Source organism: Spea bombifrons, chromosome 3 (genome assembly GCF_027358695.1).
Source record: "Spea bombifrons isolate aSpeBom1 chromosome 3, aSpeBom1.2.pri, whole genome shotgun sequence".
NCBI classification, from domain to species: domain Eukaryota; kingdom Metazoa; phylum Chordata; class Amphibia; order Anura; family Pelobatidae; genus Spea; species Spea bombifrons.
Genome location: NC_071089.1, coordinates 81,501,241 through 81,514,176, shown reverse-complemented (window position 1 = coordinate 81,514,176; position 12,936 = coordinate 81,501,241). Strand labels below are relative to the sequence as shown.

Below are 12,936 nucleotides of genomic sequence, written 5' to 3'. Positions count from 1 at the left end.
ATTGCCAAAAGCTATTACTATATAAATCTGACTTTTCCAGCTATTTACTATAACCAGAAGAATTTCGTCTAATCTCTAATTAGTGGCAGAAATATTTCAACCAGGGCCAGTGTTAGCAGCAGAAATTGAGAGTGTGTATTCTTGCCTGTGGTGCACTTGTTTATGATCGCCCTGGATTCAACACAAACAATACTTTGCAAAAGTTTTAGACAGGTGTAAACAAATGCTGCAAAGTAAGAATGCTTTCAAAAATATACATGTTAGTAGTTAATTTTTAGCATATAAGAAAATGCAAAGTGAGTGAACAGAACAAATTAGTTACTATTTTGTGTGACTACCCTTTGCCTTCAAAACCGCATCGAGTCTTCTAGGTACACTTGCACTAAGTTTGGTATAATTGGTATAATCTACAAAATCCCCAACAGGTGCTAATGTTCATCAATTTATTATGTAGGTTGAAACACAATCATTCGCTGAAACAGGAACAGCCAAACTCACTGACAAAGTGAGGTTGCTGAAAACAGTTTAATGTCAAAGGTCATACACCATGACAAGATTGAGCACAGCAACAAGACACAAGGTAGTTATACTGCATCACCGAAGTCTATTCCAAGCAGAAATGTGCTGTCCAAGATCCTTTGAAGCAGCACAAAGAAACAGGCAATGTTGAGGACAGTAGACTCAGTGGTTGGGCTAGGAATCTTGTGCAGCAGATGAAAGACATGTCATGCTTACTTCCCATAGCAATCGGAAAGATGTCCAGCAGTCCGGACAGCTCAAAACTGGCAGAAAACAGTGGGACCCTTGTACACCATCTATGAACCTATCAGAGAATCCTGGTCAGAAGTGGCCTTTATGCAAGACTTGCGTTCCAAAAAGCCATACCTCCAATGTGCAAATAAGGCTAAATGGCTCAATTTTTCACGAAAACTCAGGAACTAGGGTGTCAAAATGTGACAGCAGTTACTCTGGACTGACGAGTCAAAACGTGAAATATTTGTCTGTAGCAGTTTGTTCACGAAAGGGCTGGAGAGCCATATAAGAACTAGTGCTTGCTGGCAACATGGTGGATGTTCCTTTCAAGTTTGGGGCTGCGTTTCTGCAAATTGAGTTGGGGATTTGGTCAGAATGAATGGTCTCCTCAATGCTGAGAAGTACAGATACTTATCCATCATGCAATACCATCAAGAAGGCATCTGATTGCCCCCAAATTTATTCTGCAGCATGACAATGACCCCAACCGTACAGCCAAAGTCATTAAGAAGTATCTTCAACATAAAGAACAGTTGTTACCTGCCGAGTTCCTTAAAACACTGTGTGCAAGTGTACCTAGAATAATTGATGCAAAGATTGGTCACATCAAATACTCATTTGATTTACATTTTTCTTCTGTTCAGTCACTATGTATTTTGTAAAATGATAATAATAAAATATTAGCATGCCCATTTTTTTTAAGCATTCATACTTTAAACCTGCCTAAAACTTTTGCACAATACTGTGTGTGGACATATTAGGTGCTATTGCCTCCAAAAATAATAATACATTAAAGAGAGGGGATGTCTTCTTGGTTTGTATTTGAGACAAGATGGTTTAGCAAGAACATGTGAAGTAAATCATGATTTGTTATATAGTACGCAACTTATGCCACCTGCCTGTTATCATAGGTTCTGCGAATGACACTGGTTTTTCATTAAATCCAGACATGTGCTTCTATGCATTAGACCCAGAGGTACCGGAAACCTGTATGTGTATAATGATCTATATGAACACTGAACAGAATCCTAGCAATGTTTCTATTGAATCAGAGCTTGTATGTGTGTGTGTGTGTGTGTGTGTGCATATATATATATATATAATATTGTGAAAAAGTTTATGGCAGGTGTGAAAAAATGATGTAAAGTAATAACGCTTTCACAAGTAGACATTTTAATAGTTTTTTTAATATTCAACAAAACGCAAAGTCAGTAAACAGAAGAGATATGCAAACAAAATCAATATTTGGTCTGACCACTCTTTGCCTCAAAACAGAATCAATTCTTCTAGGTACACTTTTTTTTTAAGGAACCCAGCAGGTAGTTTGTGCCAAACATCTTGGAAAGCTAACCACAGTTCTTTGGATTTAGGCAGTTGCTTCTCTCTCTTGATGTAATCCCTGACAGCCTCTATGATGTTGAGGTCAGGGCTGTGTGGGGGCTATAACATCACTTCCAGGATTCCTTGTTCTTCTTCTTAAAGATAGTTAATGGTTTTGGCTGTATGTTTGGGGTCTTTCTTCAGAATACATTTGGGGCCAAGCAGATGCCTCCCTGATGGTATTACATGATGGATAAGTATCACGTCTGTACTTCTCAGCATCAAGGAGACCATTAACTCTGACCAAATCCCCAAATCCATCTGTAGAAATGCAGCTCCAAACTTGCAAGGAACCTCCACCATGCTTTGCTGCAAACTCTCATTCTTGTATCGCTCTCCAGCCCTTCGGTGAACAAACTACCTTCTGCTACAGCCAAATATTTCAATATTTCAGCGGCCCAGAGCACCTGCTGCCATCTTTCTGCACCCCGGTTACTGTGTTGTCGGGAATACTTGGCCTTGTATCCATGTTAGAGGTATGACGTTTTGGCTAAAAGTATTCTGTGAAAACCCCTTCTGACCAGACTTCCCCAGACAGTAGATGGATGTATCAGGGCCCCACCGTTTTGTGCCAATGCTAAGCTGATAGCACTACAAGTCTCAGTCTTGTCATGCTGTATGACTTTTGACAGCCTAACTTTTCCTCACTCCTCCTACACAGCGTTTCAACCTACATATTAAATTGATGATCATTCGCACCTGGTAGGTATAACCGTTTTATCATACACTTTAGTATATGCCTACAAAACCCCTGAGCTGTCACACCATATATTGATGTGACTTAGATTTTGATTCTGTTCACTCACTTTGCATTTAGTTTAATGATAAAAATAAACTATTAAAATGTCTATTTTTAAAAGCATTCTTTCTTTTTTTTTCACACCTGCCTAAAACTTTTGCATAGTACTATATATACACCCAACTTTTTATAATATAAAATATTTTGCCAAGAACAAAACAACTGTTATTTTGGCGTACGGTGTTACTAGCAAAGTGTGTAGATTGAAGTTTTTATTTTAAAAAAGTAATGATTAAATATTTCTGTTCTTTTATTATTGAATACACAAAAGATAATTTATTTAAAATCTTTGACAAGTCCACTTTGGTGTAATAGATTTCAATGCCCATGTTCCCATTTGCTTCAGTCAAGGAACTGAAAGCTGATGCTTAAAAAGAACAATAAAGGAGTATAAAAAACTAAGCCTTTAGTGGTGCACAATGGTACAATGTCAGGGAGATGCTGCGACACTCGTAGTTAAGATAGATCCTATTAAGATTGTGTGGAGGAAGCTTACTTATAATTTGGTGACCATAAGGCTTGCTCTTTTAATTGGTAATGCTTACATAAAATGTACCGTGCAGGGAAGCACTGATTTTAATGCTGCCCCAGTCTCATCAACCAAATGTACAAGCCTGCAAAGAGGATTCTCCACTAGACATGGCCTCCAGCACCATGTCTCCATGGTTATTGTGGGAGGTGAAAATCCCGTACTCACTCACAATGAACTCGGCTCATTTTGATCAGTCTGTCACCCATTTGCTGCCCACGTCCTGTCCATCTTATTCAAATGCCCCTCATACAGAGTGATTTTTAATGTGTATTTTCCAGCACGCCATGTGCCTAGGGGGCAGCTGGAGTACAAATCTAGTTCTAGTGATTGATATAAGGAATTATATTTAATACAGAAATGTATAGTTACAAAAAAATGATTGTTCATAGAAGCCACTTTTTGTGTGATGTAGTAAGACGGACGTACATTCTTCTTTTTTCTCACTATTCAGCACATTGATATAAGATTGTGCAATGGCTCTTCTTGTTACTCCTTTTTTCCAGTATGAGTCCATTAGCATGCCAGCTGTTGTGGACTACAAACGCCTAGTCGCATTCATCAGCTGACCAGAGATTCTTTATTCTTGAGCACACCATCCGCTGCTATAAATTCTCACTACCTGGAATATCTGGCTAAGCATCCTGGGATTTGTAGTTAGGAGCAGCAGTGATGCCAGTTGTTATCAATCCCTGGTGCTGAGACACAGATCACAGAGGCTGACCAGGATAGCAGAGGAACATGATCACCAGAAGCAGAGTCAGACAGGGATCGGTATCTGCGATCTACATTGAGACAAGTGTGCAATAGCTGAGCACCCCAGCCCTGTAATATAATGGGAACACAGTTCAAACCAAAGCACGAGGATATGTTTCATTCCAATCACTGCACTGTGTGTGTGGAGTTAATCTCAGATCCTCTCCCGATATATCTCTGCACTAGTCAGTAAAGTATAAATACTCTTTGTACAGTCACACCTTCTGTAACAGGCTAGGGATCCCTTTCACTACGTGTGTGAGAGCATTCATCAATGTATATGTGTATATGCTTCGTGTAAATGTGTGCTGTGCACAATTCCAGGGGATCGCTAGGAGAATAAGCTGCACAATAAGTGACTCAAAGATGCAGGCATCAGCGTAAATCAGAGAACCCTGGTATGATGATCCAAATGTGCTTCTCAGCCACAGGGTAGTTAGCCAATGAACAATATTTACATGGGGATCTCTGTAATCGGCATCCAGAATGGATTTATCTCGAAAGCCTTTCCTTAAAACCCAAAGGTGTAGCTGGAAAAAAAAACCCACTGGCACCCTCTGCTTTCCCATTAGCAAAACCTCTAGAAACACTGAAATGCTTCTAGAGTCGGGTACTTTAGGTCTCCTATTTATTTTAATGAATAAAGCAGAAATCCAGTGGTGCCAGATGATGTGTTAACCCTTGCAGCCCTTGAGTTGGGGTGTGGACTTTTTGCTTTCTGAGAATAAATAAAATAGTGGTGCCAAGGTGTGTGTTTGTATGTGTATGTATATGTATATATTTATTTGTGTATATATATATATATATATATTTGTAAATATTTATTTATGTGAATATATATTTGTGTGTAGATACATATTTGTAAATATTTATGTGTATATATATTTATTTGATATATATATATATTTCTGTATAGATATATATTCCTTATTTATGCTATTCTCTTGCCCTATTTATATATACATATATATATATATATATATATAAGCAAATAAACTATTTGAAATGGAGCTTTCTAGCAAAAAAGGGTTAAGTCATTTAACTCGGACTTGCTGTTACCTCCTATCTATTAGGTGACGTCACCAGTTTGGGTTTATAAAATGAATGGGGTGTTGATATGAGTTCACAGTGTGTTACAGGAGCAGGAAAGGAGGAGGAGGGATTTGAAGCCAACTCCAGCGCTTCTGCTAGTTGTATTTTTGTAACAGTAACACTTGAGGATTTTTTTTCCACTCTGAAGAAACAAAGTCCTAGAATCAGGATGCACTTCTTTCACATACTCGGTTGGGGACTTGTGCTGGCTGTGCTGTGTGTGCAGATGGAGGCAAAGCCCACTGCTCAGACACATCAGAAGGTGAGTGCTCACCTGGAGTCTAGGACTCTCACTTGCATTGCTTCTCTTCTTCTCTTAGTTGTATAGGAAACACATTCTCCAAGGTAGGTCCTCTTCTTCATCAGTTAACTAACGGCCCTGATACCTCCTAAAATCCACCCAATCTGGAACCTCCTTGGGAGGCTGGGGTGGGTTCAGGACACAAGTCCCCTAGACTGTTATGTTCCACTTGATCCTGCTTGGAGACAGGTGTATGGAGTGGCCATTGGGACCTTAAAGAGGGTGGTGTGAGAGGACTGAGACCTGTATGGAGAGGAAATCTGGCATTCTGTATGTCAATGTGTGCAATAAACCATGTTAATATGTATCATTGATGTATGCTAATGCACCTAATTACATATGAACACATTATATATATTTTCTTTTATTTTTGTACATGTTCTCTAAAGTAGATGTGGCTGCATGGTATTCTTTTCCAGTATATGTCTTATTTGAACTAAATACTGAAACAGACACATTGAATGAAAAATGTAAATCTGTATGGTTGAAAATTCTGTAGAGATCAAACCAGATTGATCAAAAAAGATTGGCATTCAAAGTCTTGGCCATTTTTGATCCAATCTTTACCACCGTTGGGGTGCCCTCTGACCATATGAAGGGATGTTGACAAGTCCCTATAACATCATCTGAAAACCTGTCTAGTTAGGGAATTATATTTTATATGGAACTAGAAATCAGGTTATCCTGTTTGTCCTTGGAGAATGCAAAAAAAAAACCTAAGCTACAAATTAAATTCTAGAACGAACGCAGACACGCATTACATCCCGTAGGAGGATATTTGGCTCATTTGATTTGTAACTGTGTTGTCAAGACCACACATACAGACCACTAGTAGGACTGTGCCAAATCCACGCTGACAACACTGTGACCTACTCCAGGTGTCTGGCTGGGTACCAGAGGATGCTCTGACATATCCCCCACTCTCCCCCTCTTCAGGTCCACAGCTGGTAAAGACTGAGTGCCCAGTATTACAACACTAAGTATGTAATCTAACCCTGGATGGGAATTGTCAAAAATCACAGTGTAATATCTATAAAGATAGCAGAATCTTTTTTTTGTTGTTTGTCTGAGGCGCAGGAAATGATGATCTGTCTTATTTGGATTACGTTTTCAAAACATTGCATCTCTGTGTAATTGTCACTCTAACCTCTCATAACCTCACCTCTCAGTGCAACAAATATTCATAAATGCACATAGTTCATAGGTCCGATCACCTGTTGTGTTGAAACTCTGTTTAAATAAATTCATGCAACTAGAAACTATTTGAATGACTGCATGCAAGAAATAACGTCACCCTAGAAAGACTTAAGTATCATGTGTACGTAAATACATTGATAGTGAAAAAATTGGGCTTGGTGGAGCAGCGTGGGATAAATTGACTTATTCAACTCTGGATATAACTTGTGTTTTCTAGGTAGCGAGAATCATAGATACAAACTATATTCATTAACGAGCGTCCCAGAATTAGTTCAGCAGGTGGCTGTCTGACATATTATATTTAAATCAGAGACACTTGGTATTATGGATGCACCTGCTAGCTTAAAAAAAACACCCTAGGAGGCCATGGAATTAACCTCTTCCATGAACATGCTACTGTATGCACTTATGCTGTGCAGCTGTTTCACGTGGACCTTCAGAATGTCTGCATTCATGAGGGTGCCCGTGGTATATGCAGTGGTTTTCAAGATTCCAACATGGTTAAAAGAGTATGTAATAATATACAGTGCGAGTAAGGACAGATGATATGAGGTAAAGCCAAGAGTGTGCTCCAAACTGTTAGCAGTCTATTAAAGTGCATGTAACAGACCGCAATTAGTTTAATATTCCTGGTATTTGCTTTAAACATTTTGTTGCGGTTGAAACTCCTGTAATGTTAAGGATACTGAAACTATTGTGTTGGCTCTGCCGTCTATCCTGGGTTATTGTTTTAACATTGTGGTTGCCAACAGAACGGTTTTAGCTATGCTGTATATCAGGTGGTAAATGGTGTTCTTTGGTGTCATCGATGGAAGCTAAGGGGTTAATCACTGCGTTAGTCCCACAGCAGGTGATTCAAATAATAATAAAAAAAAAAAAAGATGAAAAAAACAAGAACCCTTCAGCTCAGAGTCCACCATCCAGTCAGCAGAAATGACTCCCTGGGCAACCAATATATTTTATGGCCCAATATACCCCTTTTTATAAGGATTGGACGTGTTAAACGTGACAAGCATTTCACCCCAAGAACAGCTCATTTGAGGATGGATTTGGAGTAAACTATATAGTAAATAGGCATACATAGTCTCTGACTGCCGTGGATTATAACATTTAGATACTATGCTTAGCCAGCCAAGAACTGCATTTAAACCAGGGATAGAAAACCAAGGGATGTCATGCCTTAACTAGGGATGTCGGTTATAGGACGTGTTCTGCTATTTGGAGACTGGCGGAACTATTCCACAAAATCTGTTAGAGCCAGGGTTCACCAATCCATGCCTTTATACTCATGGATTTGGGGATTGATAAAGATTAAGATCCTTGTTCTACTGTAAAACACAATGGGAACCACAAATCAAGATTTAACAATGACTGCATTTAATAGGATTCCACTGTCTTTTCAAATGTAGTTCTTTTCTTTTGTATATCGCTTTCTTAATCTCATACCTCTTCTCCAGGATTAACAGTATATACCTCAGATGGTAACTACCTACATGAGAAAGATGTAGAGCATAATTAGTTTTGATTTAATCTCACCACCCGTGTCTTCCTTAGCTGGTTGCGGTTACATACAGCCAGTTAAATAATAGATCACTCCCAGAAACCCACTTATCAGCGATGTTACTAGAAACATAGAAAAATAGAACCATTCGGCCCATCTACTCTGCCCAACCAACTAGTTTTTTTTTGTTGGGTCAATGAAGATATGTGGATGACAGAGGCTTTAGGTCGCCTCAAAAATGTTAGAACAGAATTCACACCATTATCTAGATATGCTACCATCCTATATTTTGTCCATTCTAGAATGTTTGAACTATACTTATCAATTAAAGCTATTCCCTCGGCCTCATCCGAACTGTCGATAAATTTGGATTAAAAGCTTTAACAAAAGATTTGGCCTTATTGTAACTTGACAAATATGACCCATTGAAATAATTTATTCCTACTTTTTTCTTCTATATTTTGCAGTCACTTCGGGCTTTGTTGGGTGAGGAATTGGCTGAATATTTAGCTTCTGGAGAAAGAAACATCGACCCTAAAACTCGTGCCAGGCTTCTACGGGACCTGCGTGCTGACACCCGTTCCAGAGCAGCCTGGGCAAGACTACTAAACGAGCACCCCAATACCCGCAAATTTAAAGGCATAAACAAGAAAGGTCTATCCAAAGGATGCTTTGGCCTCAAACTGGACCGAATCGGATCCATGAGCGGCTTGGGGTGCTAGAAGTTGGAGCACCATCTAGTGGCGGTAAGTTAAAAGTACAATTGTAAACTACGTGCGTATATACAAGCTTATACATACATAGTGATCTTGAGTAACAGTAACTGATTTAATCAGCTGTATGTTTTCTGCAGATGTGATATGTTAGCTAGCACAGATTAAATGTGCAACCGTTGGGTGCAAGTAGAAAAACTGAAATTCACACAGAAAACCTTGAATGTATACAAATTGTACTGGAAATTCTAAATGTGCGTTTTCAATTGTTTTAGATGGAAAATAATAATTTAATTACAGGTTGCTGGCTGAACCGTCTGCTCATGTTCCTTGTAGGAAATAATACTGTGTCAAAAATCTGGATCTCCAGCCAAAATGTTTCTTTTATGCCATAGAATAGGAACCATAGAATAACCAAATTGTAAAATTGTGTTTTACAGAAGATTTTTATTTCAAATTGATCTGTTAAATATTAATAAATACATGTTCAAATATTTTCTGATTGATTAGATGGTCACTGAGTATAACTTCATCTAGAGTAACAATGTAATGCTTTAATTTTTAAATACACACTTAAGTATTTATGGAAAAATGTGCAATTGCTGATAATAGGGATGAATTTCTGGGGTATATATATTAAAACTCTAGCTGATTTGCAGCAAGATGATACATTTTATCTCCCTATATTCAGAGCCAACTTGGTTCGTTTTGCAAGGGAAACTCACCAGTTTTTGCCCTTCACAATAAATAAACCCCCACTTATATTTCACGTGAATTATAAAAGCACACAGATTAGTTCAGTGCAAATATAGTATATTAACTCGGAATAATCTGAAAAGTATTTAATTGCACTGTGAAGTTTGCAATATATGTGAGGTGGTGGGAGGAATAGAGACAACTCGAGGAAAATGAATGATTTGAAGCCAAAGCTGTGCTTCCCAGGATCCTGGCAGTGAAAATCCCAGGCTGTGTTATTAATAACTGGGATCATAATTCCATCTGCGTTTTTCCATGTGCTGTTACAAAGCTTGAAGTGCTGTATGAGAGAAGTCAGAAATCTGGCTTGCCACATACTAATAGCCGCAACTAATCCAGAGTGTTCTCTCTTCCAGGCTCCGAACACTGACAACGGTTTTCTGATCACTGGTCGTTATCCTGTCTTAGAGTAGACGCCCAGCTGAGAATCTTACGTGTCCATATGCAAGAGATTTCCTCAGCGGGGAACAGGCCGGTACGATGGGACATAGGACCTGCTGTTACCACATCTCTGTCTTCATTCTGTTCCCAGCGCACAAGAGCCATACACGTGCGTGTTGTGTTCACATCTGTAATGAGGGCTGCCTAGATGTTTACATATCAGCGTTCCGACACGTGCTTCACCTTTTGGTGGCCAAGCAGACTGTCATGCGTGTTTTCCACGTGTAGGAGGTGTCTAAACTCTGTATGTGCCAATCCATTCCTAGCTCATGGCCTGTTGACGTTTCCGTCTCATGGACATCTTCTCTAGGTCACACTTAAACCCCTTTTATGCCATTTTGGTTTTAATTCATGTAGATTAGACCCATCACAACTCAAGGTGTTCAAAATAAGTTTTCTGCTTCTGACTGGAGTGTAATAAGGCACATCAGGCGTTTAGCTGCCAGTCTTTGTCAGATTTATGTAAAGTTTACCTATTCAAACAGGAGTAAGATAAAACCATGACGCATTTTGGGTCGTCTCCCGAGTACTATCACAAGGGAAGGTTAGTTTGTTTAATTTAATTTTACTGGCTGCTCAACTAATTCTAATCCTGTGTGTTAGACGTCACTTTTGACAAAGCTAATTAAGTAAATAATTTGTCGATGCTCCGTATGACATAGCTAAGATGTAAAAGTATTGTTTTTGTGTTTTTACTTGTAACCTAACTAAAGCACTGTTGGGTTCACAGTGCAGCAATTGGTACAGGGAATTTACAGTTTAATCGAGACTCCTGCAATACATAACTTGCAGCTCGGGCAAAGTTACCAGCAGATGATCCAGACCAAATTATCCATCAGTGTTGTGTGCCATTGGGTTGCTCTGGGGATTAGGTTCTTCAACAGTTTTAAAGTAGAATTAGACAAGAGGTAAAGAAAACTGCCCCTATATATCTATTAAACTCTGTAACAAGCCAGGTTCTTGTCGGCATTAGACGGCTACAACCGAATAAGCCTTGGAAATAAAATCTTACGTTTCAAACTACATGGTTTACTTTCAAGTAAATGAGTTAATATAATGCTGTTTCAGTCAATATTGGATTATTAAGAAAATGAGTGGGAGATTAATCCCTTTTGTGTTAGAGGACTGGGCATTGCATTTGCCCATCACTCCAGCATCCAAAAGGTAAACAATATAACTGACAAAGCCTGTTCTAAACTGAGTGGACCAACAAGCACTCAGGCTGAGCAGAGCACATTACACTCGCACTCGCGATGAATTGTTTCACATTGGGGGGCCTCACACGCCTTGGCAAAAAGTAATGGCTCCTTTCCAGCAGCATAAGGGTTAGGTTTCCTAGAACATTATGTATGCAAGACAATATGACATAAAGGAAATGCTGGCATAGCTGTCTGTAAATTCACACCTCGCATCAATGTATTTATGTTGTAAAGCTATTTATATTGTTTATAAAGAGATATTTATAAAGAACTTTTATTTATGTAATTAAATGAACGGGGTCAAACATTGTAACATTTTTGTCCTAAATAGTTGAAACATTTTAAAGATAAAAGAAAAAGAAATGTTCATTCCATTTATAGTCGTGAGTTGTCGTTATTTATATTTAGATTGCATTCAGGGAAGCAGATAGACTGGACGCAAGGCTGTCAGCTTCCACAAGCACCAAGACTTTACGTGTCATGACGTCTGCTCTGTGTGAGTGTCTGTATGCGTGTGTCATGTGTGACTGTGGCCTTTAAGCTTCTATAGAGAGTCTTCGCATCTATGTGTTGGTTTCAGAAAGATACTTTGGGGATCAGATAGCTACTATCATCTGGCTATACAGGTTGCACACTTGTTAACGTGTATAGGTAACTGGAATATGATGAGGATTAAATCAGTTTTTACCATTGCACACCACTCCGGTGCTGAAAATTTTTACTATGGCTTGGATCGCATCTGTCTGAGCGTGGTATGTCAGATCACATGCTGTTTACCACAGTAGCTAGCGTTGAAAGGCTGATGTGGGGATCTAACAAAGATTTTCAACCAAAGCTCTGTTGGCTCCAAGGCCTATCAACAACTATGCCCATGACATTCCTAAACCACATATTGTTACCTGTACAGCTGACTTTTTTCAGGACTATTATCATTGTTATCTCGCATCTTTAATGCACCCACATAATTATCCAGCACAGCAGAATATGCTAATGGGTAAACCCGATGGACTTTATTCACCGACTAATACATAATGTCCAATGTGAGTTTCAATACAGCAGAATAGCCTAAGTACATGTACTTTTGTTAATGCCTTTGAAACAAGATTTACAAAAAAAAGGTTTTTTTTTACATTTATATTATCTCTAAAATGAAGAGGCAACACCAGCAATGCAAGGTAACCTAATAAACTAGATTTAGGAACTGGAAAAGGTGGATCCATAGGGTACACTTATTCTTCTCCCACTGTGTATTATGTATGTCAATTTACACATCTGGAACCTGTGTCTGTGGACATGTATAAATACATAAATGGATTAATACATGTATATGTAGCGCATGCAATAAATGTATGCACACTGTGTATTTTTTATGTATTTTATCTTCAATATGTGTGGAATGCTCAACACAGCAAGTTCTTTCTCACAGTGTTTGTTGAAACTTGCCTCCACACACCATGCTAAGCTATGTGCCTTTGGGACACAGATCTCTACACTTTTTACACTTTATACAAACCACTCG

The 12,936-nt window shown here is 38.8% G+C and overlaps 1 protein-coding gene across 1 annotated transcript; it reads left to right on the top strand.

The window, feature by feature from the left end:
- Positions 1-5,365: 5,365 nt before the first annotated feature.
- Positions 5,366-11,241, top strand: NPPC (natriuretic peptide C). Its single transcript, XM_053460903.1, has 3 exons — positions 5,366-5,571; positions 8,776-9,054; positions 10,134-11,241. Exons 1-2 carry the CDS (start codon positions 5,479-5,481, stop codon positions 9,028-9,030), a joined length of 348 nt encoding a protein of 115 aa, XP_053316878.1. The 5' UTR covers positions 5,366-5,478; the 3' UTR covers positions 9,031-9,054; positions 10,134-11,241.
- The last annotated feature ends 1,695 nt before the right edge of the window (positions 11,242-12,936 follow it).

What these genes read in the sequence shown, in the direction of transcription:
- NPPC (XM_053460903.1), top strand. Translation starts at nt 5,479, where the DNA reads ATGCACTTCTTTCACATACTCGGTTGGGGACTTGTGCTGGCTGTGCTG. An exon ending in CTGCTCAGACACATCAGAAG is followed by an intron (nt 5,572 to 8,775) that starts GTGAGTGCTCAC and finishes TATATTTTGCAG; the next exon opens with TCACTTCGGGCTTTGTTGGG.